This window comes from Micropterus salmoides, unplaced genomic scaffold (genome assembly GCF_014851395.1).
Source record: "Micropterus salmoides isolate LMB-PRFRI ecotype aquatic unplaced genomic scaffold, ASM1485139v1 Ms_hic_scaffold_35, whole genome shotgun sequence".
In the NCBI taxonomy this organism is placed as follows: Eukaryota; Metazoa; Chordata; class Actinopteri; order Centrarchiformes; family Centrarchidae; genus Micropterus; species Micropterus salmoides.
In genome coordinates, this window is record NW_024042817.1 from 39637 (window position 1) to 65592 (window position 25956).

The 25956-nt window shown below is 39.7% G+C and overlaps 1 protein-coding gene and 1 long non-coding RNA gene across 2 annotated transcripts in view; both read right to left on the reverse strand.

Moving 5' to 3' along the window:
• LOC119884496 overlaps window positions 1-5424 on the reverse strand; it is a 16970-nt gene extending 11546 nt beyond the window's left edge. Inside the window, exon 1 of the mRNA XM_038694896.1 lies at window positions 5243-5424. Coding sequence (XP_038550824.1) covers window positions 5243-5424 — 182 coding nt within the window. The remainder of the gene's footprint in view (window positions 1-5242) is intronic.
• Window positions 5425-7479: 2055 nt separating this feature from the next.
• Window positions 7480-8987, reverse strand: LOC119884502. Its single transcript, XR_005441026.1, has 2 exons — window positions 8458-8987; window positions 7480-7778 (listed from the first exon to the last, which is right to left on the reverse strand). It is a non-coding gene; the product is annotated as an uncharacterized LOC119884502 (long non-coding RNA).
• Window positions 8988-25956: the final 16969 nt, after the last annotated feature.

Genomic DNA, 25956 nt, shown 5'->3' on the forward strand with positions numbered 1-25956 from the left:
GTGAAAATTGATTTTAAAAAAGCATTTACCAACCATTCACCACATGCTCAATTAAAACAGCGATCTGAGTGACTTAACTTAATCTCAACAGGGAGTTTGTTCCATTCCAATGCTGACGTGTACAAAAAGGTGTTTTATAGCTCTTAAATCTACAAGGTACCACGTCCATGGCACTGCCGCTAGTTGAGTAGCTATGAGAGTTCCTGATCTTAAAATAGTCTTTAAAATACCATGGCTCGTTCCTATGCAAAATCTTTGTGTTAATCTCAGTTTCAACTGCCTCACTGTGTTTTCAACTGTCAGCCATTTTACATTCTTAAATTCAGAAGAGCCGACATGGGTCCTATTATTGAGGTCAACCTGACCAATTTATTCTGTGCCGTTTGAAGTTGAACTTTTAACCTCTTGGAGGTGCTGCTGTACCATGTAGTACAGGCATACTCAAAGTGTGGCTGAATTAAAACATTTGCTAACATTCAAAGTTTCTTTATTTTGAAAATGAGCCCCTAAGAAAAAGAATAAGAAGATATACTTTATTAATCCCACAAGGGGAAACTCAATGTTTTCACTGTTGTTAATTGTTAGTATTTTTTTAACACACAGGTCTGAAACACACACACATGCACAAACAGGACCTATAGGCACAACACATGGAGAGATGTCAGAGTGAGGGGGCTGCTGCTTGGTACGGCGCCCCGAGCAGTTGGGGGTTCAGGGGCTTGCTCAAGGCCACCTTTGGCAGTGCCCAGGAGGTGAACTGGCACCTCTCCAGCTACCAGTCCACACTCCGAATCTGTGGTCCGAGCTGGACTCGAACCAGCGACCCTCTAGTTTCCAGCCAAGTCCTTACAGACTGACCCTTAAGTGCCAGAAATTTAATTCTTTAGTTCACTTTTGTGATAACCCTTTGACCCATACTTTCTCCACTCAAGGAAATATCTAAATCACAGCCTACATATTTAACACAAGTCTTTAGCTTCAATCTGGGTATCACCTACCGAAGTACTGAGCTCTGGTGTCCTACTCAACCTTATTTTTGAACAAAATAAAAAAGATTAATTTTTCCCCAGATGCAAGACAATTGGTTCTCCACAAGCCATCCTTTAATGTTCTTCAACTTAAATGGTTCTCAATAACTTTCTTATCCTTATGGGAGAACACCAAGGCTGAATCGTCCACGTAGAGAAAAAGATTACAATTGCGGATTTCTTTTCTTACATAAACAAGAGAAAGAGCAATGGACCCAGGACACTACCCTGCGGCACACCACATCTGCTGTTGATTTCAACTCTTTTATGCTTCTCAGTCAAGTATGATCCAATCCATTCACATGCCTACAAACCCAGGGCTTTTAGTTTAATTGGCAGAATGTCATGGTCCACGGTGTCAAATGCTTTCTGGAATCTAAAATATTCTGCCACAGAGTTTACCCAATTCGATCTCTTTCCTTATATAGTGTACACAACACGTATCTGTTGAATAAGACACTCTGAAACCAGATTGCAATTTATAAAACAAATCAGAATTACTAATATAGTCATTATTTGCTCTTGTATTATTTTCTCCAAGACTTTTGATACAACTCCCAAAATCAAAACTGGTCGATAATTGCCCTCTTCTTATTTATATTTCATCTAGACCAGTTGCTTTCAAACACTCAAGTTCATTCAATAACTTTAAGACCTGTCCTGTGTAATCATAGAAAGGCCAAAAGAGTCAGCTACCACTCCAAGCTGAGAATAAACATGACATTACCGTCATATAAACCAGGTTTTCTAGGCAGTTTATCAACTAAATTTCCAGCTACGGATGTAAAAAAAAAAAAAGGTGTTAAATTTATCCGCAACCCTTAATTAATCGGAGGAGAGTTCCTCATCGATGTTTTTTTTCTTTGTCTTGAGTCTTTTACTGTAACCAATTTGTTTCAATGACTGCAAAAGTTTCTTTGGGTTACCTTTATATTCAGTAATTGTCTCACAAAAAAATACTTTTGCTCTATATGTCTTATAATTATCCAAATCATCCTGCTCTTTAGTCGTCCTAAAACCTCTAATAGTTTTTATAGGAGCAACTTTATCTACTGCCTTTAAGAACAAATTTATAAACTGCTCCCATGTTTCATCAACATCCAAACATAACACTGAAGTCAATCCATTGGATTTAAACACTCAATAAAGACCTCACAACTATTATATTTTAATGACCTGATCTTAATTGTATTTTGTTTCTTAAATGCAACTTTATGCTTTTTCCTTGTACAATTTACAACTTCACTCTGAGAAATCATAGAGTGATCAGATACCAAGATGAGATTAATGACAGTTTGACTAATATTAGACACTCGTCTGGACGCTTGTATTAACTACAATCCCTGCAGGGGACAGAAGATTCTTCCATCAACTGATAAAATGACTTTGATCAGGATGTCTATACAGAGCCCCAATTAATAAAGGCTTGCTTTTAGTTAACTGTACATCAAACCCACAGCTTCAACAAGATCGTGATTTAAATGCATTCTGCGACTAAAACAAATATCAGCCCTAATATAAACACAACCCCATTAGGGTTACGATCTTTTCGTAAGTCAGGATCATTTTTAATTTCAATTTCTGTATTGCTGATTGAGGCGTCCAGTCTGAAAAGCACACAATCCCAACTTTACTATTGCACATCATCAATCTTATCTCATCTGATTTAGAAAGAACACTGCGAACATTGAGGTGCATAATGTGCTGACCTTTAGTGAAACTGAAGTCCAGGATCTGAGGCACTGCCTGTAGATCTCCCCTGACCCCTCGATCATATATATTGTATTGAGGATATCTTTAAAACACTATTTAAGGATCTTTCTTCTTGTTTCCTCAGTTTCCCTCATCACAGGTTAACTAACTCAGAGTTTTCTGGAAGAGGCCTACAGAGCTCCACATAATCCAGTCTCCATGCTGGACTTGTTCATGACTTGTTGTGTTGTTTTAATTCGGTGTGTGAAAGTGTTTTGCAGCATGTTCACTGCAGCAGCTGGAGCAGAAATGTGGTGTTGTGTACAAACAGTGTGGACTTGTGCATTTTATATCAAACAATTTGGAGACTCAAAATTCCTTCCGTCTCTCTCTGAGAGAAAGAGGGGGGTGAGATATCAACTCTCAACAGACGGCTGAAGAGACCCCAAAGGAAGAGGTGAAAGGTTTGCTTGCCCTAAGTGCTGTTTCTGCGTAGTTTGATCGTAAAACTGGCCACTTTTGGCAGCAGCCGTGATAAGGCTCGGTGCCTGACTGTTAAAATGACAAAGACACACTAACCAGAGATTACGAACAGCCTATCAAAGCTCTTTGGGAAAGAGGACGGGGAACCCTAAACTGCCTCCCCACACATGTAACCATGGCAACTGACCTCCCTCTTTGTTTAATTACCTCACATCAAAGGATATTCCCCTCTTCACAGCCAGATGTGAATTCGTGAGAAAATCCAGGACACCAGACAAAGCCCTGAACTCTTTGTGTAAACACAAAGAGTTCTGTCTCCTCAGAACTCAAAGCATTACCTTATTTAATTAAATAATATTTAAGTTACTTAACTAGGTCTCTCCACTCCATTTTAGAAGTTGTTACCATGTTGTTGATATTGTTGTTGAAAAGAATCTAAATAAGTTAATTTTGCAGTGTTTTAATTTTCAGCAAGGTCACCTGACTTTGCCTCATTTTATGTTGTAACCAATGCTTTGTTCCTAACACTTTATGACACTTCCTTTAGGATATGATAAAGAAATGTCATCCTATACTACTCGAGTAATTTTTCCTCTCTCTCGCTCTGTTGTTCCTCGCTCCCTTGTTCTCTTCAACTGCCCGTCTCCCGGCAACGCCCTGAGAAGTTCGACCCGGCGCAGCGAAGGCCTTTTGTTCATTTTCAAGCCACACACGTGAAGCGCCACGACCTCAGCTTTCCCTCGTTCCCAGCAACTTACTAGCTTTTTTTTTGTTTGTTTGTTAAAAGTTATCAGACCGTTAACTTACAGAATTTTAATTCAAGAATGACAAAGTTCTTTTTTTAGCTTTATTTGTCGAGCTAACTTGCACTGCTCCCACCGACGTCTGGACCCAGTCACGTGGCCCCGCCAGCAGTAACAAAAGACATCCGACAGAAAGGCCTAATTGCCAGACTGAGGACGGTCAACACTGGAGTGTTTTTCTTCATTCAGACACGGAGAACCCCCGGAAAATTCCCTAGCAGACAGCCAGAAATCAGGCAGCTAGCGTGGGGACCCGTGCAACCGGCCAAGGCATGGCAAACAAGGCATTCTGTGATCAGTGATGTCCAATAGTCGGTTCGTCCAGTATATTTAATCCATGAAACTCCTACACAAATTTAACCGAGTTATCACCTAATTGCTTTCATTAGCTGCCCGTATAAGTCAAATTCTCCCCACAATAGAACTCAACATTCTTTGTTTGCCCCATGTTGTTTAGCCATTGTTATTCCTTTGATGTATATTTACCACATTTTTATATCACCTTAGTTAGTTAATAAATTTCACCGTAATCAAAGGAATTGTGTGTGTGTATTGCCTGTCTCCAAGTCCCTGCCAGGAGAATTTACCCCTTCAACATAAGACTGACTGATTGATTTAAGATAATTTAGCGATTATTAACTGATCACTAGTGAATAATTGTATAATTATAAACCCTATCTAGGGAATCTGGCTGGCTGGCTGAACGGAATCTCGAGTGGTGCCCCGCGAAACGAGAGATTTCTGAATTAATATTCTCTGAACATCAAAATTCATAATTTTGTATCAATTCTCATATGTTTATTAAAAACATAAGTAGACACGCTACAGTGAGCATTTGTAATTGTAGAATAGGATTTTTACATCTGCAGAGAAGAACTTGAGAATAGTAGCTGTTGTGTTTGTGGCAGAGAAAAACTTCTAGTACTCGTGAAACATTTCTCTTTGTGACTTGAAAATCACTGAAACACGTGGGACTATTTTCTACATCTACAGGTTCCACTGTCACAGGTGTTCAGCTGTTCTGCTTCAATAACACCTTCATATGCTGGAGGTGTAGCAGTAGTGACATACCTGACATGAAATACTGCCGGAAATGTACCAGAAGACCCCCAGCAGCAACAAGACCAGCAACCAGGAGAACCAGGAGAACCAGGAGAACCAGGAGAACTTTGACCCAGGATGGAAATCGTTCTGTGGGAACCAGAAACATAAAGAACGTGACCTCTGACCTCTGACCTCTGACCTGTATCTACAGCAGCTGTTAGGGTTTGTTGCTGACCTTTGACCTGCAGCTGTATCTCTGTCACTCTCTGTTCTCCCCTAGAGTCTCTGACGGTGCAGGTGTAGGTGCCGCTGTCGGAGAGCTGGAGTTTTGTCAGGTTGAGGCTGAGGTCTCCAGTTTCCAGAGCGTCAGTCATCATGGATGTTCGGCCGCTGTAAAGCTGGTTTTGGTCTTTAAGTTCATCACCTTCCTGCTGACGCTGGTGGACGGTTGGAGGATCGAGATCATAGCGGCTCCACACCACTGTGGGGTCGTCTATGTCAAATGTTTGAAACTCACAGGGCAGCAGGACAGACTCCTCCCCTCATACAGCTCCACAGCTGAGGGATGCTGGGAAACTGTGAGGTCACACAGACAGAGAGGTTCAATCACAGCAGCCTTATTTCATCATTTACCCTATAGAGCTAAATCGATTTTGATACATTTGTGTTTATATATATATATATATATACACGTGTGTCTCACAGTGAATGCCTGAGACTTGTTTGCCAGTAAAGTTCCTGTCTGTTGTTGTGGTGTTCGCTGTGCAATGAGTTTAAAGTTTGTCAGAGACCAAAACATTATAATTCACCGATATACTGAACATTAACTTCCTGCAATACAAGTATCCGTGACAATGCTGCAGCTCTGTTACAGTTTCAGTGTAAAATAAATATAGTAATACTGTCAACAGCCCTTCTGCATTCATATAGACTCACAATGCATTTTAAACAACTCAGAGTCTCACTTACTTATATATGAGCTTTAGTACGTCACAACACCAGTTACAGTCAAAGTCAAATGTTCAACGTAATTCATTTTCCCTCTATACTTTTATTATATTCTCAGCTGATTTATTCCCTCAGTAAACACTTTCCTGATGAGTTTATGGTCTCAGTCGCTAGATTCAAGTCTTCTTCAACACAGCATGATGTTCATTTAGTAAATTATGGTCCCATTTAGTACTTTTTGTAGCCGTTACTATAAGAGGTACCAGTTTGTTAGCTTGGCTAGACATGTGGAATGTGATGTTTTAAATTGGTAAACTGAGCAAAAGACATGTATGTTTATTGCTCAGTATAATTTACATGTTTCGCATAATATGACGTGCCTATATGTGAAGTAAGCTGGTCAAAATAGATTTTTTATTATTGGACTTAGCTTAAGTTATGTGAGAAATACATTTTAGGTAGCAGATAGAACTCATTATCTTTAACTCTGAGAAATAAGTCCTGGTCACAGTGATTTTGGCTAAACACCTGCACTGGGTTGAACCAACTATGTGTAAGTTCAAACTTAGCCTAGCTTAAATGTAATTTCTAACTTAAGTAGGAGTTTACGTGCTACTAACGTTTTAAGGGTTGCACCAGCTGAAATACGTCCAACGTAGACATAAGTTACAACGTTAATCTTACACCTAGTCCTTCAAAGGTGTACAGTCCTCCATAAAATAGTCAAGTGGTTGTCATGGCGCATCGTTTTGAAAGGTGGGATCAGGAGGAGCAAATTATGCAGACTCTTCTGTATAACCCAGCGCACACAGCCTGGATGATCTCATTTCGGTTAATGAAGCAAAATGCAGATCACAGACTGGTTAAGTTATGAAGGTATGAATTGAAAATGTAACGAAATTAAGAGTAGATTACTAGCCCAAAGAAAATATTGGATTAAAGATTAAAGATATTAATAATAAAGGATCGTGAAAAGGCAATGACTTATTTTTATTTATTTATTTTGCAAATTTGCGTGTCTTGTAACAAGTTACTGCCCACCCTGCTGCAGGCACCCTCACTGCTGTCTTCAGGTAGGCTGTAATAAGAGCAGCACAGAAGAAAACCCAGCAAGCAATTTCACGCTTAAAAACAGAGCCCAGACGTCTAGGCTAAAACAGGGCTGAATTTGGGCTGTCAGTGAAAGTTTGGTAGACGTCTAACCATAGCCCAAGAATAGTCTAGTCATCAATTAGACCACCATTGAACGGCGACACATAGACGTGTATTAGATGTTGAAAATGGGTCTGGGCTAAAACAAGGTTGAATTTGGGCTGTCAGTGAAGAGTTAGTAGACGTTTAACCACAGCCCAAGTATAGACCAAATATACAGCTTTTAAATGACTACATATCTACCTCTAATAGACAACAGAATAGTGGCTTACGGATTGTTTTTACTCAAACAAAACAGGTTCTCACAAATGGTAATCCGTCCAAACAAATTAAATATAAAGATTTTATTAAGAAAAAGAATTACAACGTAGACAACTTAAGATAATACAACGTGATGAAAATATAAAGGAATTATTGCTAAAATATTATAAATACAAAACCTCTCATATATATATGAAAATACAAACAATTTTAACAACATGCGGCAATAAAAACATAAATAATGATAAAATAAATTGTTTGGCTACATCCAAATCTAGATCTTCATCTACGCTGCTACTTGATACAGGAAGAGCATCAGATGGGTCTCTCGGTTGGCGCCAGTCTCTCGGGTAAATGGGATCCATAACTGTTGAATATGTAAGAATATGAATATAAGTAACCATTATAATTTGACTATGTTGACTGTTTTCCCATAAGACATGACTACTATCATCAAATGATTTTAAATGAAAACATGAAGGTTAAAAAAAAATCATTTATAACGTTTTTTTCTTTTTAATTTAAAAGTATTTATTACTGACCCATTTATATCTATGGAAAATATAAAGATACTTGAACAGGACACATGTTTTAGCCATGTTGCATTAGAACAACAAAATAGAAAAGTTGCTTTTCTTTTGAGAGAGCAATGTGCGGTGAATGTAATGTGTACTGAATATTTATTGTGCTTTGCTGACTGTATGCTGGAGAATTTGCAATAAATATTTAGTGTCAAAAGTCAAAAACTCATATTTTCATATCAAAATGATCTAGTGAGTAAAATATGCGTGGCTTTCATTACAAATTATAATAGGTAAGGTTGCACATGTTTCATGTTCACCCCTTCTGAATTCAGATAATGTAAGAGTTTGTAAGGGCACGAGGAAACCCGTGGGTATCATGGAGTAACGTTAAGTTTCACTTGCATGCAGCATGTTAAGCTAACCACAACATGCCTTACTCTACACTGTTGTCCCGGTTCCTACACGTTAACATATAATGTAGATAAAAAATGAAGACATGTCAAAAAAGACACAGATACTTACAAGACCAAAGTAAATGTCTTTTTGCTTCCAGTGTTTGCAGTAAACTCTTGCCCGTTGCTCGCTGAAAGGCCGAGGTCGTAACGTCTCCCTCGTTTAAAAATGGCAGATGTCTTTATTGCGAGATGTGGCAACTCTGATGTCTACCAGGGCCGTCCCTGATGTCTAAATTTCAAGTCTCGCGTTGCCAGTAGTCATGTGTAGTAGGGCTACAGCTGCCATCTAGCGGTTGAAAATAGTAATTGCATCTTGTTTTAAATTAAAATGAAAGTCAATGTAGTGAACGTTACAGCGAAAATAAAGATAATTTAAATGTTTACTTGCATTTGATTATATGATATCACGCATCTCAACAGCTGCATGGGTGAAAACTACATGTAACCTATTTGGTCTGAAACAGGGCTACAACCAAGCCGTTGCTATAAGACCACTGATTGCCTCTATTTCGCCGGGTGGGCTAAAAGCAGACTACACGTAGCCTGTCCAAATAAGAGCTAAATCGTGGCTAAAGATAGACCATGTCAATTTAATGACACTTAATATCTTGTAGATATTATGACATTGCAAAAATAATGGGATATCAACCATCTCACGTGCTGCCAGGGCAAAACCCCACTTTTAATCATTTTTGACTTTTTTGACTAAAAGTGGGCTACAAATAGCCGGTCTGTCTACGAGCTAAATCGTGTCTACGCACAGGCTGCACGTAAATCATGTGTAAGAAATGAAACAAAAAACCTTGTAATCACTGTAGACCGTGTTTAAATGATGGAATATCATTCACATTGCAAGTTATTTTGGCAAAAATGTCATGTAACCACATTTAAAGTTATTGTGGCTAGTAGTGGGTTACTCATAGCTGGACTAAATCAGATCTATAGTAAACCTAGACGGTGAAATGACGACTATTGCTTGCTGGGAAGTCTGTAATATTGAGGCACTGAACCTGCCCCCAGCAAACTCGTATTTTTTCTCCCTTAACTTAAATATGAGGGGGATAATGGCTCCTACACGTATAGAAGTTATAATGTTACAATTTCATCTGCCCGTTATACTTTGAGGTTCGTTACGGGCACCGTTACATTACGTCTATGTTGTAGTTAACGGTTTTACCACTCGATGTCACTGTGAGACTAACTGTAGATTAAGGTTTCATAGTTATCACCTAATCATAATTCTTTGTCCTTGTCTACGCACCTTTTTGTTGGTGTTTTGTTTTGTTTTTAGCCGTTAGCCTCTTCAGTATTGCAAACGTTTAAAGAGAGAGAGACCAGCAGATGACAAAACCTAATAAACTCTGTTAAGAATAGTGCTGTTCACTGATTGGCCATGGGATGTGTCAACGTCATTTTCTGCGACACTGTTTTGATGAGTATGGACTTTATGCCAGATTAGCTAAGATGCACCTTGTATCTCTGTGGTGCAATCAAACAAACATCAACACAGCTTCAGTCTCAAACTAACTAGTTTCAACGTATTGTTTAGTGTGGACTTTGCACCCTAACTTAAGGTAGAACTTACGTATCGCTGGTGCAAGAGGCTGCTGGTCTACAATAAATGTCAAGCGTGTAGATGACATTTCAACACAGACGATGGGGGTAGGGGGACATCTTTGTGCTATATTCATTTTCTTTTGTCAGCCCAGGAGAGCCATTGAGTGTATGCTACTACTCCTGATGTTTCTCAGTGTACCGTTTGCTGTTGTCTTTGTACTTGAGTGTATTTAAGGAGAGGGAGACCTCCAAAGGGAGCCTCAACCATCCAACCAGAGAACTGTCATCTTTCTCTCCGTGGCCACGTATATAAAGAATTCATTGATTACATCTTTGACTCCGTACTTCTTAATGGAAGAATTTTCCCAGTTATCCAAACGAGCTAATTCTAGGTAGATAATGAGCAGGCTGTATGACCTGATTGCTGACCGCTGTAGCTTCACTGCTCCTAAACCTAGCTAGGTTAGATCAGATTTGTGTGTAAACTGTGTTTCAGAACAGAGTGTCAGGGCTGCAGGAAGGTTAGGCAATGCACAATGGTGCTGGGAACTCAGTAACCTCCAATTTATCGCAAGACTCTGACCTCTGTACTTGCCAAACAGCCACCTAACCATATTTAATTGATGTTTAGAGTCGCCACTATCCCGTAGATGTACAGGGTCGGCAAAGGTGTTCACCACCAAGACCCAAATTAACTGGGCAGATGACAGGAAAACTGCTGACTCAGTGAGAAAAAAAGAGGTCATGCTTTGAAAACAAAGCTTTAACAGGTGGTGCAAAGACGTTGAAAAGTTAGTGGCATAGATGGTCAAAACCTCTTGGTGTCAATTTGTAATGCACTGAGGAAGCCCTGTTGCATCATTGCTGAACGGTGAAGGTGGGAACAGGGTATTTAACAGAAAAGTCCAAGTAAGAAGGTGGTTGCGGTGGATGGGTAGGCCAGAAACCGAGCAACAAGCAGAGCATTTTAACTACCATGCATTCCAGCATGCATCATGTTAAGTCGGCTCTGCGCAGCGCCGCATGAAGTGAAACGTACCTAATGAAAGATGTTTTCAGCTTGCTACTCTGCCAACAAGTGGCAAAAATATGAAAGTGGCAAAAATATGAAATCAATCAATTACATCAATTACATGAGGGCACAGGCCCCACATGCCTCATGTAATTGATTGATTTATTTTAGATTGAAGTGTATGAAACCTATTAGTATGTATCTCACTGGCTTCCCTTGTTTAGCCCATTAATACTGGTCATGTCAGAAAGGGATTTGACCGGAGTATAAGCACACACACCTATTTTATAACAATTTGCCATTGCTGCACAGTCACAGCTGACATGCATTGCTCTCACTACTACCTCTCCTTTAAAACGGTCTGTCTCTGTAATAAGCATGAATGGAACCTCTTCTATAAAAATACTCATAAAGTCTGTTAAGACTGCTGCTGGCTGGACATCTCTGGCTGTGCTCGTACTGGCTGAGGCTGCCTGTATTTCACCTGGGTCTGTGTGACCTGCTAAAGACGTCTGGACTGGGTCTGTGCTGGTACTGGATTTGGATCAACTGCGCTCGTACTGGCTTATGATCCAGCATCTACTCTACTGACAAATATAAGCATAGCCCCTTTAAATAATAGATACTTGCTAGATACTAATGTTATCAGCTGCATCAGGCCCATACAAACTGGCTCCCAGGTTTCCTTTAACATTTTCAAATGCTGTTTATACAGGGGCTGGGCCATATGGACAAAAATGTTATCACGATAGCTGGGTTAGCAGCGCAGAGGCTGACTCACTGCAGCTAGGCTCACATCGGACTTTCAAAGGAGAGAAAACGAGTTTACCTGACTGCTGTTCTCGAAAGTCACTGTGAGTGAGTTATTTTCTCTTCTTGTGCCCAGAAGGAAAGCCCCTCTGTGTTTATCAACACTTGCTTTCAACATTGACTTGTTTTTTGTGATATTTCATATCATTAACTACGTGCCTTTTCACATTAACCAGTAGTTTTATTTTGAAAATGTAAAACGAACGTTGTATGTAGACCTATACTATTGCTAACTTCACCGGACGCTGCAGATGCAGCCAATTGTTGCTAACTTGACCGGGAGCCCTTAATGTCCAGACACGACGCTAAGGGGTCTTGACAATCTTACTGGGGCACAGCTCATGGATACAGGGACACGTGCCCCAGTAAAAAGGGTCTGGCGACGCCTATGGCTGTCTGTATCAAGATCTATCAGCATACAACAAACTAATAGAATGGAGAGTTATTAGATGAGGAGCCGACCATCAAAACTATGAAGTTACTCTTTAAGGCACTTTTTCATAGTGGTCACTTTTCAGACTTTGGTCTATTTTGCTTCATGTCTTCTTTTACTCTAATGGAAATAAAACTTTAAGAATAAACATTTAGATGGTGTTGGTTTTAAGCCTACTAACCTCTGCTTATTTGCATCTATAGATTTCTTCTAACTAAATTACAAAGCACATTTCAGAGGGAAATATTCTTGATGTAAGTCATTAACTGGGGAAGTTCTGTGGTGATATGCTTATTTTCTTTATCCCATTCACCTGCAGTGACTTGTCAAATTTGTCACTCACTTCATTTACAAAAAAAAAAGCATCCCAGAAAAAGGAGTAGCATAGCTGCAGTACCGGAGGCTGCAGTTTCAGGACTGCAATCCTAGGACCGGAACTGCATTTCCAGTTGTTTACTTTGATACTGCCAGCTAGCTAGCTAGCTATGTTACTCTTTACAGCCACACAAAGGCGGCTTTCTCCTCTCTCTCTACTCCTCTCTCTCCCTCTCTCTCTCTTCTCCTTCTCTCTCTCCTCTCTCTCTACTCCTCTCTCTCCTCCTCTCTCTCTCCTCTCTCTCTCTCTCCTCCTCTCTCTCTCTCTCCTTCTCTCTCCTTCTCTCTCTCTTTCTCCTCTCTCTCTCTCTCTCCTTCTCTCTCTCCTTCTCTCTCCTCCTCTCTCTCTCTACCCCTCTCTCTCTCTCTCTCTCTCTACCCCTCTCTCATAAATTCATAAAGATGCTGTTTGTTCTGTTTTTGTAGTTTATTCCACAGAAACTCTATATTTGTTAAGCTATAAGATGTTCAATAAAAGGCTTCAAGTAGACCCAGATCAGCCCAGATAATCCTGATCGGAGCACCTCTACAGTTGTCTTGACATATGAATTAATAATTAGTTAATTGGTTTAAATGTAATGTATTACAGATTACAGAATCAGATTTAATTACATGAATGTTTAATGTGAAAGAAATGTAATCTGTAATAAATGTGTTAAACAAATATTTTAAAATATACTTTTTGAGTATTTGTAACTACGTTGCACCAAGTATAGCACATAAAAAATAAAACATCTAATCAACAGTGCACCTTTGATGAGCTGGACCAATCAATTTAGTATATGGTGTATTACCTCTTTTTCTTATATACATGGAGAAGAATATAAAATGAATGATTTTTCAAAAGTGTTGACACCTAAATTGTCGGCTCATTAAAGAAACGGACACATGAGTTGTGTCAAATCTGATGCAACACCTGTTGTCCCTGAGCTGCTGCAGCACATGTGTTAAAATGTTAATGTTGTTTTTAACGGATCTGTTCTAAGAGTGTAGATCAAATATCATTTGAGACTGCAACCCACCAAAAATGCAAAGAAGATACTTCTTTATCAGTGCTGGCTCACCATGGATATGTCTGCAATCATTTGGTTCCACTAACGGTTGTAATTTTCCATCAAAAAGAAGAATAAGAAGTGATCAAATGGTGCAAGATGCATTTTCAGTAAGAGCGCAACAGCCATGTTTGATCTGAGACCCTGCAAATTCATGCAATACACAGGTATTAGTGTACTAAGTGTACTACAGCAAAGTGAACTAAAGGAAAGTAGAGGGAGCTGAAACAGACTAAGGATGTTAGGATGAAAGAAACCCAGATTAAAGAGGTGACGTTGGACTGAGGTGATGATCAGATCAGAGGGAGGAAGGTTATCTTACCGTGCACGAGGATCACAAACACCACAAACATCTTCATCTTCCTGTAGAAACTCCAACAAGCACAAAGTTAATCTGCTTCTCACTAAAGGAAGTCTTCAGAAACACAGTGAGGACATCAGTTCACAGCCAGCTGTCCCTTTCCTCCTCCTGATAATCTGCTGAAAACTTTACTTTCGATTTGAAAAATGTTCCGTAACACTTACAGAAGGACTGTGGGGTGCAGTTAGGGGAAGGAGTAAGTCAGGTCATGTGACAAGCAACAGCAACCAGATAGAAATGTTGTTTCATTTCAGTTCATGAGAAATAGACAATGTCACGATCCTTTCCTGAGTGCTGTGTTTTCAGGTTTGGGTTTGTAGCAGCTATTTAGTCTGTGTTTCGGTTCCATGTCTGGTATTTATGTCGTAGTATTTACTCCTTGTCCTTGTACTTCAGTGTTGTGTTTTTGATCTGTTATGTAGTCTGTCTGTGTTTTGGGTTTCAGTCATGTCTGGTGTCTAGTTTACTCTGTGTGTTTGTGCTGGTTGGTCTGTCTGTGTGTCTGGTTTTGTGGTTATCCACATCTTTAAGTTCCTTAGTATCTGTCTTGTCTCGTATCTTAGTTCTTAGTCCTGTACCTTAGTTTATGTGTACTTCTGTGTACTTATGTGAGTTCTGTTTTATCATTGCTTCAGTCTGTGTTCCTTGTTGTTCATGAATGGTGTTTTGCATCTGCGTCTCTCTGTTCTCCCCTGCTGTCTCTCTGCCTCGTTAACCCTGATCCCAGTCACCTGTGTTGCTCCCGCCCTGCTCGTTAGTCCCTGTGTGGAAATGTCTGGTGTTTCTGTTCATTCCCTGTCCGGTCATTGTCGCGTGTCTGCGCTCTGTCCCTCGTTGTATGGTTGTAGCCTGCTCTGTCTCGTCTTGCTTGTTTCCTGCCTGTTCCCCATCAGTTCTTTGGATTTTGGACCATGCACCCGTTTCTGGATTTTTCTGTTGGATCAGCTTTGTTTTCTTGGACTGTTATTTTGGATTCCCTCTGCTCAGCCACTCTGTTTGTAAGTGTGCTTACCCTCGGTTTGTTTCATTAAACCTTTGAACTATACCTGCTCCTCTCTGTGTCCTGCGTTTGCGTCCACCACCCTGCTTCCAACTTGCTCACCACACATAAACCCTGACAGACAATGGACCTCATGCAAGAATATTTTCCTGTTCTTCTTGCAAAACTCTAAACATAACAAAATTATATATATTTTGTGTTAGAGTGGGTGCTTTGCGCCTGCAAGGATCTTTTTATGTCTTTTTCTGATTGGCTGGATTTGGAGGTTCAGCCTGGGGAGTGCCTGCTGCTGATTGGTCCATTCAAACATCCTGTCTTTTAAAATATTGGGTTTCCAGCAGTCTGACAGCAGCAAACCAAGCCCTTTGTGTTTGTTTAATGTGTTAGCTGTGAGGTTAGAGTAAGTCTCCAGAGGGCTGTTTCACAAAACCAAGATAGCGGATTAAACCGGGATTTTCCAGATATCCTGGCTGAATTTAGCCCTGACTCGGGGTCACTGAGGCAGTAGCACGTAAGTTACTGTGGAGATTTATTCTGTGCAGCTAGCCTGCTCCAGACCAGGCTAACAGCCAGGCTTAGTTACTCCTGGTCCCTTATCTGTTCAGTCAGCAGTCACTCTGATCAGAAACCAATGTGTTGTCTCAGGTTTTCCATGTTCTCATGTTTGTGTTTTACATTATTTGTATAAGCCTGCAGGAAGCACACAACCTATCCTGCAAATTTAGTATTAATTCCTCGTCAGCCACAGCCTGTCGAAAAAAGTGGGCCAGATAATGTTTTTAACTGAAACCTGGTTGGACCAAGATAACAGTGCAGCTGTCCTTATCGAGTCTACCCCTCCCAACTTCACTTTGAGTGAAGCTAGAGTGCATAAGAGAGGAGGTGGAGTTGCCGACTCCCTCCAATGCAAAAAGATGTCTTATGGGAATTTTGCTTCTTTTGAATATGTGGCTCTTCAGCTGAATTCCTCTTCTCGAGCTATTTTTCTAAATATCTACAGGCCCCCTAAATACTGTGCCACCTTTTTTGATGACTTTGGTGAACTGCTGTCTATAATCTGTATTGACTTTGACTGTGTGGTTATTGTTGGTGATTTTAACATGTTGACAACCCCCAGGACAGAGGGACCAAAGAACTGTGTTGTGTTGATAATTATGGACTGACTCAACATGTGACGAGGCCCACGCACAATAAGGGGCACACTTTGGACTTGGTCATCTCCAAGGGTCTGGACATTTCCAAGGTTGTGGTGACTCATGTTGCTCTCTGATCATTCCTGTGTTTTCTTTGAGAGTGCTATCTGCGTGCACACAAATGTACAAACAGAGGTGATCACAAAACGGCATATCACTGAAAACACTAGTGAAAAATTTATTGAGGCTTTCTCCTCAACACCCGCCCTCTCACGGGTCTCAGTCAATGAGCTTGTAGATAATTTCAGTTCTAAAATTACAAATGTTCTTGATGCCATTGCACCAGCCAAGGTGAAGGTGGTCTCTGGTAAGAGAAGATCTCCATGGAGAAATGCCACGCTGGTTAGAACTCAAAAAAGAGAGTGTTGAAAAGCTGAACACAGGTGGCGGAAAACAAATCTCCAGGTTCATTATGACATCTATAAAGAGAGACTTCGCATTTATAATTTAGAACTGAGAAATGCAAGGCGGTCCTTCTTCTCTGACATCATCACCAAAAACACTAATAATGCACGTGCCCTGTCTGCTACAGTCGACAGGATAACCAACCCTCCTGTGTCTGTAGCCTCTGACCTTCTATCCACCAGGGCCTGCAATGAATTTACCTCCTTCTTCACAGACAAAATTCAAACAATTAGACAAGCAATCAGTGCCTCCAAGTCAGTAACAGGATATGTCTTGTCACTGTGTCCACTTAAAAACAATTCATATAGCATGAGACAATTAGATTCTATTAACCATAAAAACCTGGAGGACATAATACAACATCTGAAATCCTCCTCATGCTGCCATGATATTCTGCCAACAGTTTTTTTTTTTTTAAATGTGTCTAAATGCATGGCCTCAGATCTACTACAAATTGTCAACATGTCTCTCCTCTCAGGTTTTTTCCCACAGGCCCTGAAAACTGCAGTCATTAAGCCACTCTTAAAAAAGAGCAATCTGGACAGTTCAATAATGATTAATTATAGGCCCATAATAAAACTCCCATTTTTAAGTAAAATCATTGAAAAAGCTGTTTCTCAACAGCTTAGTGCTTTCTTGGCACTAAATAACTGTTTTGATGTCTTCCAGTCAGGTTTTCGACCACACCACAGCACTGAGACGGCTCTTGTTAAGGTCTTCAATGACATCCATTTAAACACTCATTTTGGTCAGCTCAGATTTGTGATTACCTATAGCCACAAAGTAGTCCCTGTCCTTTAAGTAGGATTCAAAGCAGTTTAGTACTGTGCCAGAAAGTCCAACCCAGTTTTCAAGTCTGTCCAGTAATATGTTGTGGTCGACCGTGTCGAATGCAGCACTGAGATCCAATAATACTAAGACTGAAATTCTGCCACTGTCCCAGAATTTTCTTCAATTAAACAAGGATAAAACTGAAGTTATTGTTTTTGGGGCCAGGGAGGAATGATTGAAAGTCAGTGCTTGACTTCAGTCTGTAATGTTAAGAACCACAAATCAAGCCAGAAATCTTGGTGTAGTCATGGACTGAATTTGAGGAGCCATATTAAGACAATTACAAAGTCAGCCTACTATCACCTGAAGAATATATCAAGGATTAAAGGACTTGTGTCTCAGCAGGACCTGGAAAGGCTTATCCATGCATTTATCTTCAGTCGACTTGACTACTGTAACAGTGCCCTTACAGGGCTCCTTAAGAAATCCATCAGACAGCTGCAGCTGATTCAGAACGCTGCTGCTCGAGTCCTCACTAAGACCAAAAAGGTGGATCACATCACTCCAGTTCTGAGGTCTTTACATTGGCTCCCTGTATATCAAAGAATTGACTTCAAAATCCTGCTGTTAGTTTATAAAGCACTGAATGGTTTAGGGCCAAAATAAATGTAAATGCTCCGTACTTGTATAGCACCTTTCTAACCACTCAAAGTGCTTTTTACACTACATCTGCATTCACCAGTCACACACATTGAGCCTAAGTGCTCAAACGGAAACTAACATTCACACACATTCATACACTGGCGGAACAGGGGGAACCAGGGATTGAACCGCCGACCTTCCGACTAACGGCCAACCCGCTCTAACTCCTGAGCCACAGCTGCCCCGAAAATACATTTCTGATCTTCTGCTTCGTTACGAACCATCCAGACCTCTCAGGTCGTCTGGGGCAGGTCTGCTTTCTGTCGGTTTGGATAAAAGCCTCAGCTAAATGAATAAATGGAATGTAATGTACTGTTTTCATTTGTGGGGATTGTTGACAAGCCATTGTCTTGAGAAGAGATTATTAAAGAAAAATGGTTTTTGGATGCTGTTAACAATTGTGAGGATACTGAAATGTTGTACTGTGCATCCACAGCCATATGAAACCAAAAGTGAAATTCGCTATTTCAATGTAATTATGGAAAGGCCACAAAGTAGGAATGCATTATTTACACAACATTTTTCCAATAATTCAGCATATAGCTAGACTTCATTCCAAGCATTTTTCAGGCCAACGTACATGGGCTGTTGTCTTTTGGCTTAGGTCAGGCTACACAAAATTACCCATCTGAATTTGGGAAGCAAGACCAGGTTAACAGTTACATCATTTTATCACCTCGTCATCAGATTCTTGATGCAACAGCCTCACTGCACTACTCTGCCAAGTATTATAAAACAGTAAATTTTACAATCATGACAATCAATTCAATGTGTTACTTACTAATTCTCCTTCACCTTCCCTCTCTTTATTTGTTTATATGTTTTTTTCAGTGCAAAGACCTGGCCTCCATCCTGGCAGCCAGCCTGCAGATATGCAACATACATTGCAAACATGCATTTCCCTTGTTCTTGTTAAGTGTATTTTCTTTACATATTTCTTGTATTGTTCCATAACATTGTCATGTTACATCAGCTAAGCAGTTTCTAATGTAATTTGAACTTTATATTCTTCATGGTTTTTCTTCAAGCTTGTTGCAGCCTCTTTTATCTGTATGGATTCAATAAAGTGCAACAGTCAACAGACTTAACATTTCTTTAATTTGAAGGACCCCTATATAGATTGTTTTGTGGCCAACAGACCATGGAAAAGTTACAGTTGATCATATTTTAAGTCAGACAAGCTAAACTATAGTCAACAACTACCAAAATGTTCAGTCCACTGATGACACACACAGTTGGAGTGCTTTATTAGGGGACATAGCTCAATATTGAAGAAGACAATATTTCATTTATGATTTCTTATTAAATAAATTTAAACTAAATGAGCAACTTCCCATTTTATTCACAGGCTTCGAAATGCCTTCATTTGTATTAGTAATCTTTCTACCTCTTGTGCTAAATTACAGTACCATGATTAACTATGAAATCATGCCATATCCTAATTTGCATAGCATACTATTTGGACTAACCTTATGTAGCAGTTACTCATCTTGAAGCTGATTGTGTGTTGACAATGTAAAATATTTGATGGGAATAAAAATGTGCATTTTACAAATGGGACTACATGCAACCACACGCACACACTTTTGACGGTATTCAGTGTGCTTTCACTACTAATAACTACAAAATATGGGTAGTATATGCATATTGAATACAAATATAAATCCACATATATTATGGAAATACCAAAGTACATTAGAATTATACTATATAATCTAAATTACCATTGAATCTTCATTAGATTTTCACGACAATTCGACGACGACAATTAATAATTTAAAGCAGCAATAAGCAGTTTTGGTCTGCAACCAGCAAGTTCAACTGTTAGAAAAACATTGATTTATTTATCTCTTCTATTTTTTTAAATAAAATAAAACACCTACAGAATCTTGACATTCTAGCAAAACTTTCCTGTTGATACTTTGGTACAGCTATTTAAAACAGAGGCAAGGCAAGTTTTTCTGTACAAATCAGTTCCTCTGTGTTGTTTGGTAGTGGTCTTTAGGTGTCTTCTTCCTCAGACTCGGGGCTGGTGAAGCTATTGTCATCCCACTCCTCAATGTCCTCCTGTATGGAAAGAAAATCACATTCCATAGTGGCTGTACTGCTGTTTGCATTAACCGCCTGCTTGTGTTGACTTCTAAGTGACTGACCCCTCCGATTGAGGACACTGTTGAGTCCATGTGTCGCGTCCTCTGTCAGGTCACCGAAACCTGTAGAGGAATTGTGGAAAAAAATAGAAAGAGAAACATGACATTTCTAATTTGTTATGCTGAGTTTGCAACTTCCACATAACCTTTTAGTCATTATTATTTAGTGTATTTACAACTTATACATTGTGCACACTGGTGCTAAATAGCTGGTCGGCACAGTGCCTGATCACAACTGGAGATTATATATATATATATATATATATATATATATATATATATATATATATATATATATATATATAAATAAATACTAAAATTAACAGATCTTGTACATACTGCTGGTTTTGATGCGCTCCAAAGTCTGTCCTCTGAGTGACTCCACTTGATGTGCTGAGACATCTCCTTTACCAGGATGCTCTGCTCCTCCTCCAAGCGTTTCAGCAGCATTACCTGGTCGAAGATAGATCTCTCCAACCTGAAGGTGTTGCCTTTGGTTGTGGAAAGGAACGGAATAGTGGACAAGGAATATTTTTTATTATATTATAACAGAATGATGTTATTTCTGAGACATCTTTTTAGCGACAGCATTGGTTCTGTAGAATATAAACAATTTCTAAATATGAATACAAGTCACAATAATATCATTTGGATGGACATCTTGTGAAATTGTGATGGTCAAGCATTTTATTTGTGATTACTACAGCAGAATAACATGGTGTTGATCTCACTATTCAATGTTTATGATCCGTGATAAATATTCCCATTCCTGTGTTGTTGCATGAGAAGTAACAAAAAGGACAGTGGTAAATATGGAGATGTGCTTGGAACCATTGCTACATGTGAGGATCGAAAAGGGATTAAAATTTGTAAAGCCAATGTAGAGTGATGCCATAGGCTTATACTATGGAAATCAACTAAAAGAACAAGCTAAACTAGCAATTCATACATATCATACCATCTTCATGTCTCTGCCATGGTAGGATGTATCCCTCTGTCAGACTGCAAGCCAACTCCTCGTCAATCGGATCTGCTTCCACTACGTGTTGTATTGCGAGACCTTTTCGCGAAGCTTCTTCTTTAACTCATTTCAGTCCTTTTCTTCCTGGTTGCTATCTGCAAATCGAAACAAAGACTGTGTCATAATCATAGTAATAAAGTGTTATTAATTGAAATAACTTGATTTGACAACAAACCATGCTGACGATACAGATCTTGCGTCTTGTGCAAAAGGGTTACAGTGACGTTGTCAATGTCAGCCCTTAGCTCTTCAGTACAACCTGGAGTGTAGACTCTCTCTAAATAGATGAAACAAAACAATTGGACAAGAGACACAATTAGTGGCATTTTCAAAATATAGCCACCTTCTATTATTTGTATAAAGGTACAGTCATCATAGACGTTAAACTTGTAGTTTAAGAGAAAACGTGTACTGTATTATCCTAGGAATTTGGGAACCCTTACGCACGCGTGCATTTAGAATAGCTGAAAACAACTGAACTGCCTATTCTTTATTTGAACTCATACATAAAGGATGTACTTTATCCGTCACACCAGGCGTGTTACGAAGATGACAAAAACTTTTTGGTGTTATGGTTTCTATTAAGGCTCTTTGTAGCCACAGTTACAGTTACATACCTGCTCCACTTCCTGTCCCACTGTGTTTCCTGCTCCATCCTGGCTTCTGCCGCCCCATCTCACCTGCCACACAGAGTGAGAAGTGCTATGTAGCAGTACTTCAGAAGTGTTGATATAACATCATCTAATCAGGCATAACATGCACAAATGTAAAGATAATCCTTTGCATTGAAGATTGCTTGAATGTCATATCTACATTAGCACAAACAATTATCTCTAAAACATCTCATGACACAAGCTTTTTATTTGGCGGGGAAAAACAAAATCCCTGTCCTACAAATTTGAACAAGCAGCTGAAAAGCAGTTGGTGAAAGATAACACACAGCACGTTCTATTATCCGACCCATTATTTCCCTATAGCTACAGCCACACCAGACTTAACGTTACTGCATTTTGCTGTATGGGCTTTGGCTTGCATGACGCTCAGGAATGGCCTCATTTCTGTCAATGGCAGAAGCTCTGGTAACCCCTCTGCTACGTTGTTAAGGTAGGGCCAGTACCTAAAAAGCAGGAGTGGCATCATGTGAGCGTAACAAAGATCCTTTTTCTCTAACTAACATCACTGTAAAGCTGAGAAACATTTTAATCATGGAGTTGAGTGGACAATAAGGATTACCTGCATGTAACATCTACACAGAAGAAGGTAACATTTGCCTTCTTTGACATCTCTCTGAGAAGAAACATTGGGTAAGCAAATATTTCTCCACGGTAATGGTTTAGTCCTCGTAAGAGAAACCCATGTCTGATAAATCAGAAGAAAATCTAGTGGTTAAGAATCAATTAACCCAGTAAGGCCTGGCTTAAGCACACATCTCTGTCACCTGAGTGCCTATAACAAAATATATGATAAATACTTGGCCACTACTACTAAGGATGGATAAATACCACTCTGCAAGCAAACGTGTGAAATGCTTTAAATTTTTACTCAGAATAAGACTTGGACGGGCATTAAAACTCAAATATCAACCTCAAGAATCACACACACACACACACACACTTGAACGCCCTCCTCGTCTATCTGAGCACCAGACCTTTTGGATATCTCTCTGCCAGCGGTGAACTTGGCAGTACCGTCCTCATATATGGGTGGCTCCTCAGTCCTGTCCATGATAAGATAACATGCGTCAGTAGTACTACATTTACTATTTGTTAAAATGTATGTTATGATCACTGAAAGACAAGTCTAAAATAAACTTCTGAAAAATACCTATACCTACCCTTTTGACTTTTGGGTTTCCATCAGAGCAGACAGCCAACATGTCTGGAGAACATGCTGGACACTCAAAATGATGGACCTGGCACGTTTCCTCTCCTTTGTACTGACAGAAGGTAAACTCAAAAAAGCTTTGCTGAAATGTATCAGCACAGATACTGCCTGCCTGCATATTAAGAGATGTTTGGGTAGGTTTTTTTTGAAGCAATGCCCACAGTTAAATATTAGGTATACAGTAAAATGATTTTGTTTATATGTTTCAGTGATATTCAGGCAGACTTACCCTTCCAGCTTGAACAGATCTGTGCTCCAACATTTTCAGGAAGGCCTGCCTGGACATGGCCGGTGCCGTCACCTTCATATGTTCGAATGAGGTGAAGACATCAAACTTGTACAGGGTCTGGCAGCTGCTGCTAGCTGGCCAGTACCGATAAACAAGCAGGTCCTTCACCTCGGGGGTCCGTTCTGCAGAGCGGGAGGGACAAGATTTCCGAGGCAAGCAGAGATCGTATCGTCCTGTGAACAAGTGAATATACTGTAGTAATCAAATTGCAACAGACTGCCTTCTATACAGAGATTCAAATATATGATATATTAGCTATTTGCCTGAAAATGACAGGTGATAAAAAGCTTTGCGTTGCACACAGTGGGAAAGTTCTATTGTACAATAGTACTTGCACAAAAAGGAGGGCTTTCAGAACAACATACCATTGATGGTGACCACAGAAATATGCTTCCCTGGAGTGATTGTGAGGTCACGAGTGCATTCACTAATTGACCTTGGTGCAGGAACAGGCAGCTGACATACTGCAAAACAGAAAGAAGTTATGAAGGGTGTATCTGCAGCTTCTCTTCGGTCCCTTAGATGCATTTCCCAAAACCTCGTATTCAAAATAGAGCTTTAAAACCCAACAATTAATCCAAACTGGCCACAGCACTATTCCAACTGTAACTGTCACTATGTTGAAACAACATGTAAATGCTGAAGCACATTTTGAAAAATATTAAGACGCAATTGCCTTAACTGGTCAAAGTTATGCTGGTCAGAACTGTCAAAACCAATCAGACTTTTGTTATTCAGCTATTAAATTTCACAATTGCACATTAGAGGTTAGAGAATAAGCTTAGAATGAGATTAGCATTTTAGAAAAAACATCTAAGCCATTTAGAAACACTGTTAAATATAAACACATGCGCTCTCTACAACAACATTTGAGGAATTACACTATCAGTGCAAGACGATTTGATATAATGCTAATTTTAACATACTTTGTTCACAAAACTGAGCCGGGCCATTTTCATTCACCACCACAGCACTTGTAGGGGGATGGGCTCCAGGAATCCATGGAACACAGCCTCTCTGTCATGGAAGACGTTTCTCTTGTGGGCCTCCATGTCACAGGCAGCACAGAGGAACTCCATGTCCAGCGGTACACAGTCCAGGCACCTAATCACAGCTCCTACAGCACGGCATCTGTTGTTCCCAAGCAGAAACCATTCTGTCTGTTCCCTCCGGAACCTGGACTGCAGTTATGGTGTCCCTTTACTCTTGGAGTCTTGTTTCTAAAAAACAAAAATATACATTCACTTGTCCTTAAAAGGTCTGAACTCATGATTATGATCACACACAAGTATATATCAGTGATACTCTGAGTCTGTAGTGGAACTCACAAAACATAATGCTTGATTATGATTAATTAAATGAGTAAATAAATGGTGGAAATTGGAAAAACTGTAGTGTAGTGTTACTACTGTAACGCTCAGTATTCTCACCAGGACTTGCCAACTCTTGATCTTCTATCTGAAGGCCTTCCTCATGCACAGGATCCCTTCTTCTGGATTGAGAAGCAGCTGCAGAGACAATCATTTTTGCTTAACCCTTTGATCAATATAACATGAAACCAATTCATTTCAAATTGAAAATATTCCATAAGGACTGGAGGCAGGGAAACTAAGCAAAAATAGGTATAGGAAAAATTTTAAATGTTAACTCCTTTGAAGTTCTCACTCTTAAAGTTGGAGGGCTGCAACCTATCATATTTGTTATAATTTATCGCCCCCCCCAAAACCGCCTGGAGGATTTTTATCAGAACTTCCTGAATTTTTATCTACTCTGGTTTTAAATTATGACAGAATTGTTCTTTGTGGCGATTTTAATATTCATGTTGATGACCCCAACAATCTTAATGCAACTGACTTTTTAAATATGGCCTCTTCTTTTAACTTCAAACAACATGTCAAAGGGCAAACACATAACCGTGGTCATACACTGGACTTGGTTTTTACCCTGGGTGTCAGCATTTCCTCTGTGGAATTAGTGGACATGACCATATCTGACCACAGATGTATTGTTTTTAGCTGCGATTCGACTGTTACTCATGCTGCCTCACCAAGCTCCGTGTGTTGTCGCATCTTTAATGAACAAAGTGTTTCAAAGTTTTGCGCATTCTTTCAGAGCCAAAGCCAACACCTGTCTGATTCCAACACCAACAATCTGGTCGATCACTTCAATCATATCTGCTTGTCGTCACTAAATATTACTGCTCCTCTAAAGGTTAGGCCTACGTCTAAACTAGTAAGCAACCCTGGATAAATGACAGCATTCGCAGCCTAAAAAGGGAATGCAGGAAAGCAGAGCGCAGATGGAAAAAATCCAGTCTCCAAGTCCATTACCTCAGTCTGAAGGATTTATTAATTAACTACAATAAAATGGTTAAGGATGCGAGAACACACTATTTTTCTGAACTCATTACTACACATAAACACAATCCCAGGTTTCTGTTTAAGACTGTGGATCAGCTGGTAAACCCAACCCCTCCTTGTGCCTCAGCTGGAAGTAATGATGACTGTGAATTGTTTTTATCTTATTTTACCAATAAGGTGGTGTCAATCAG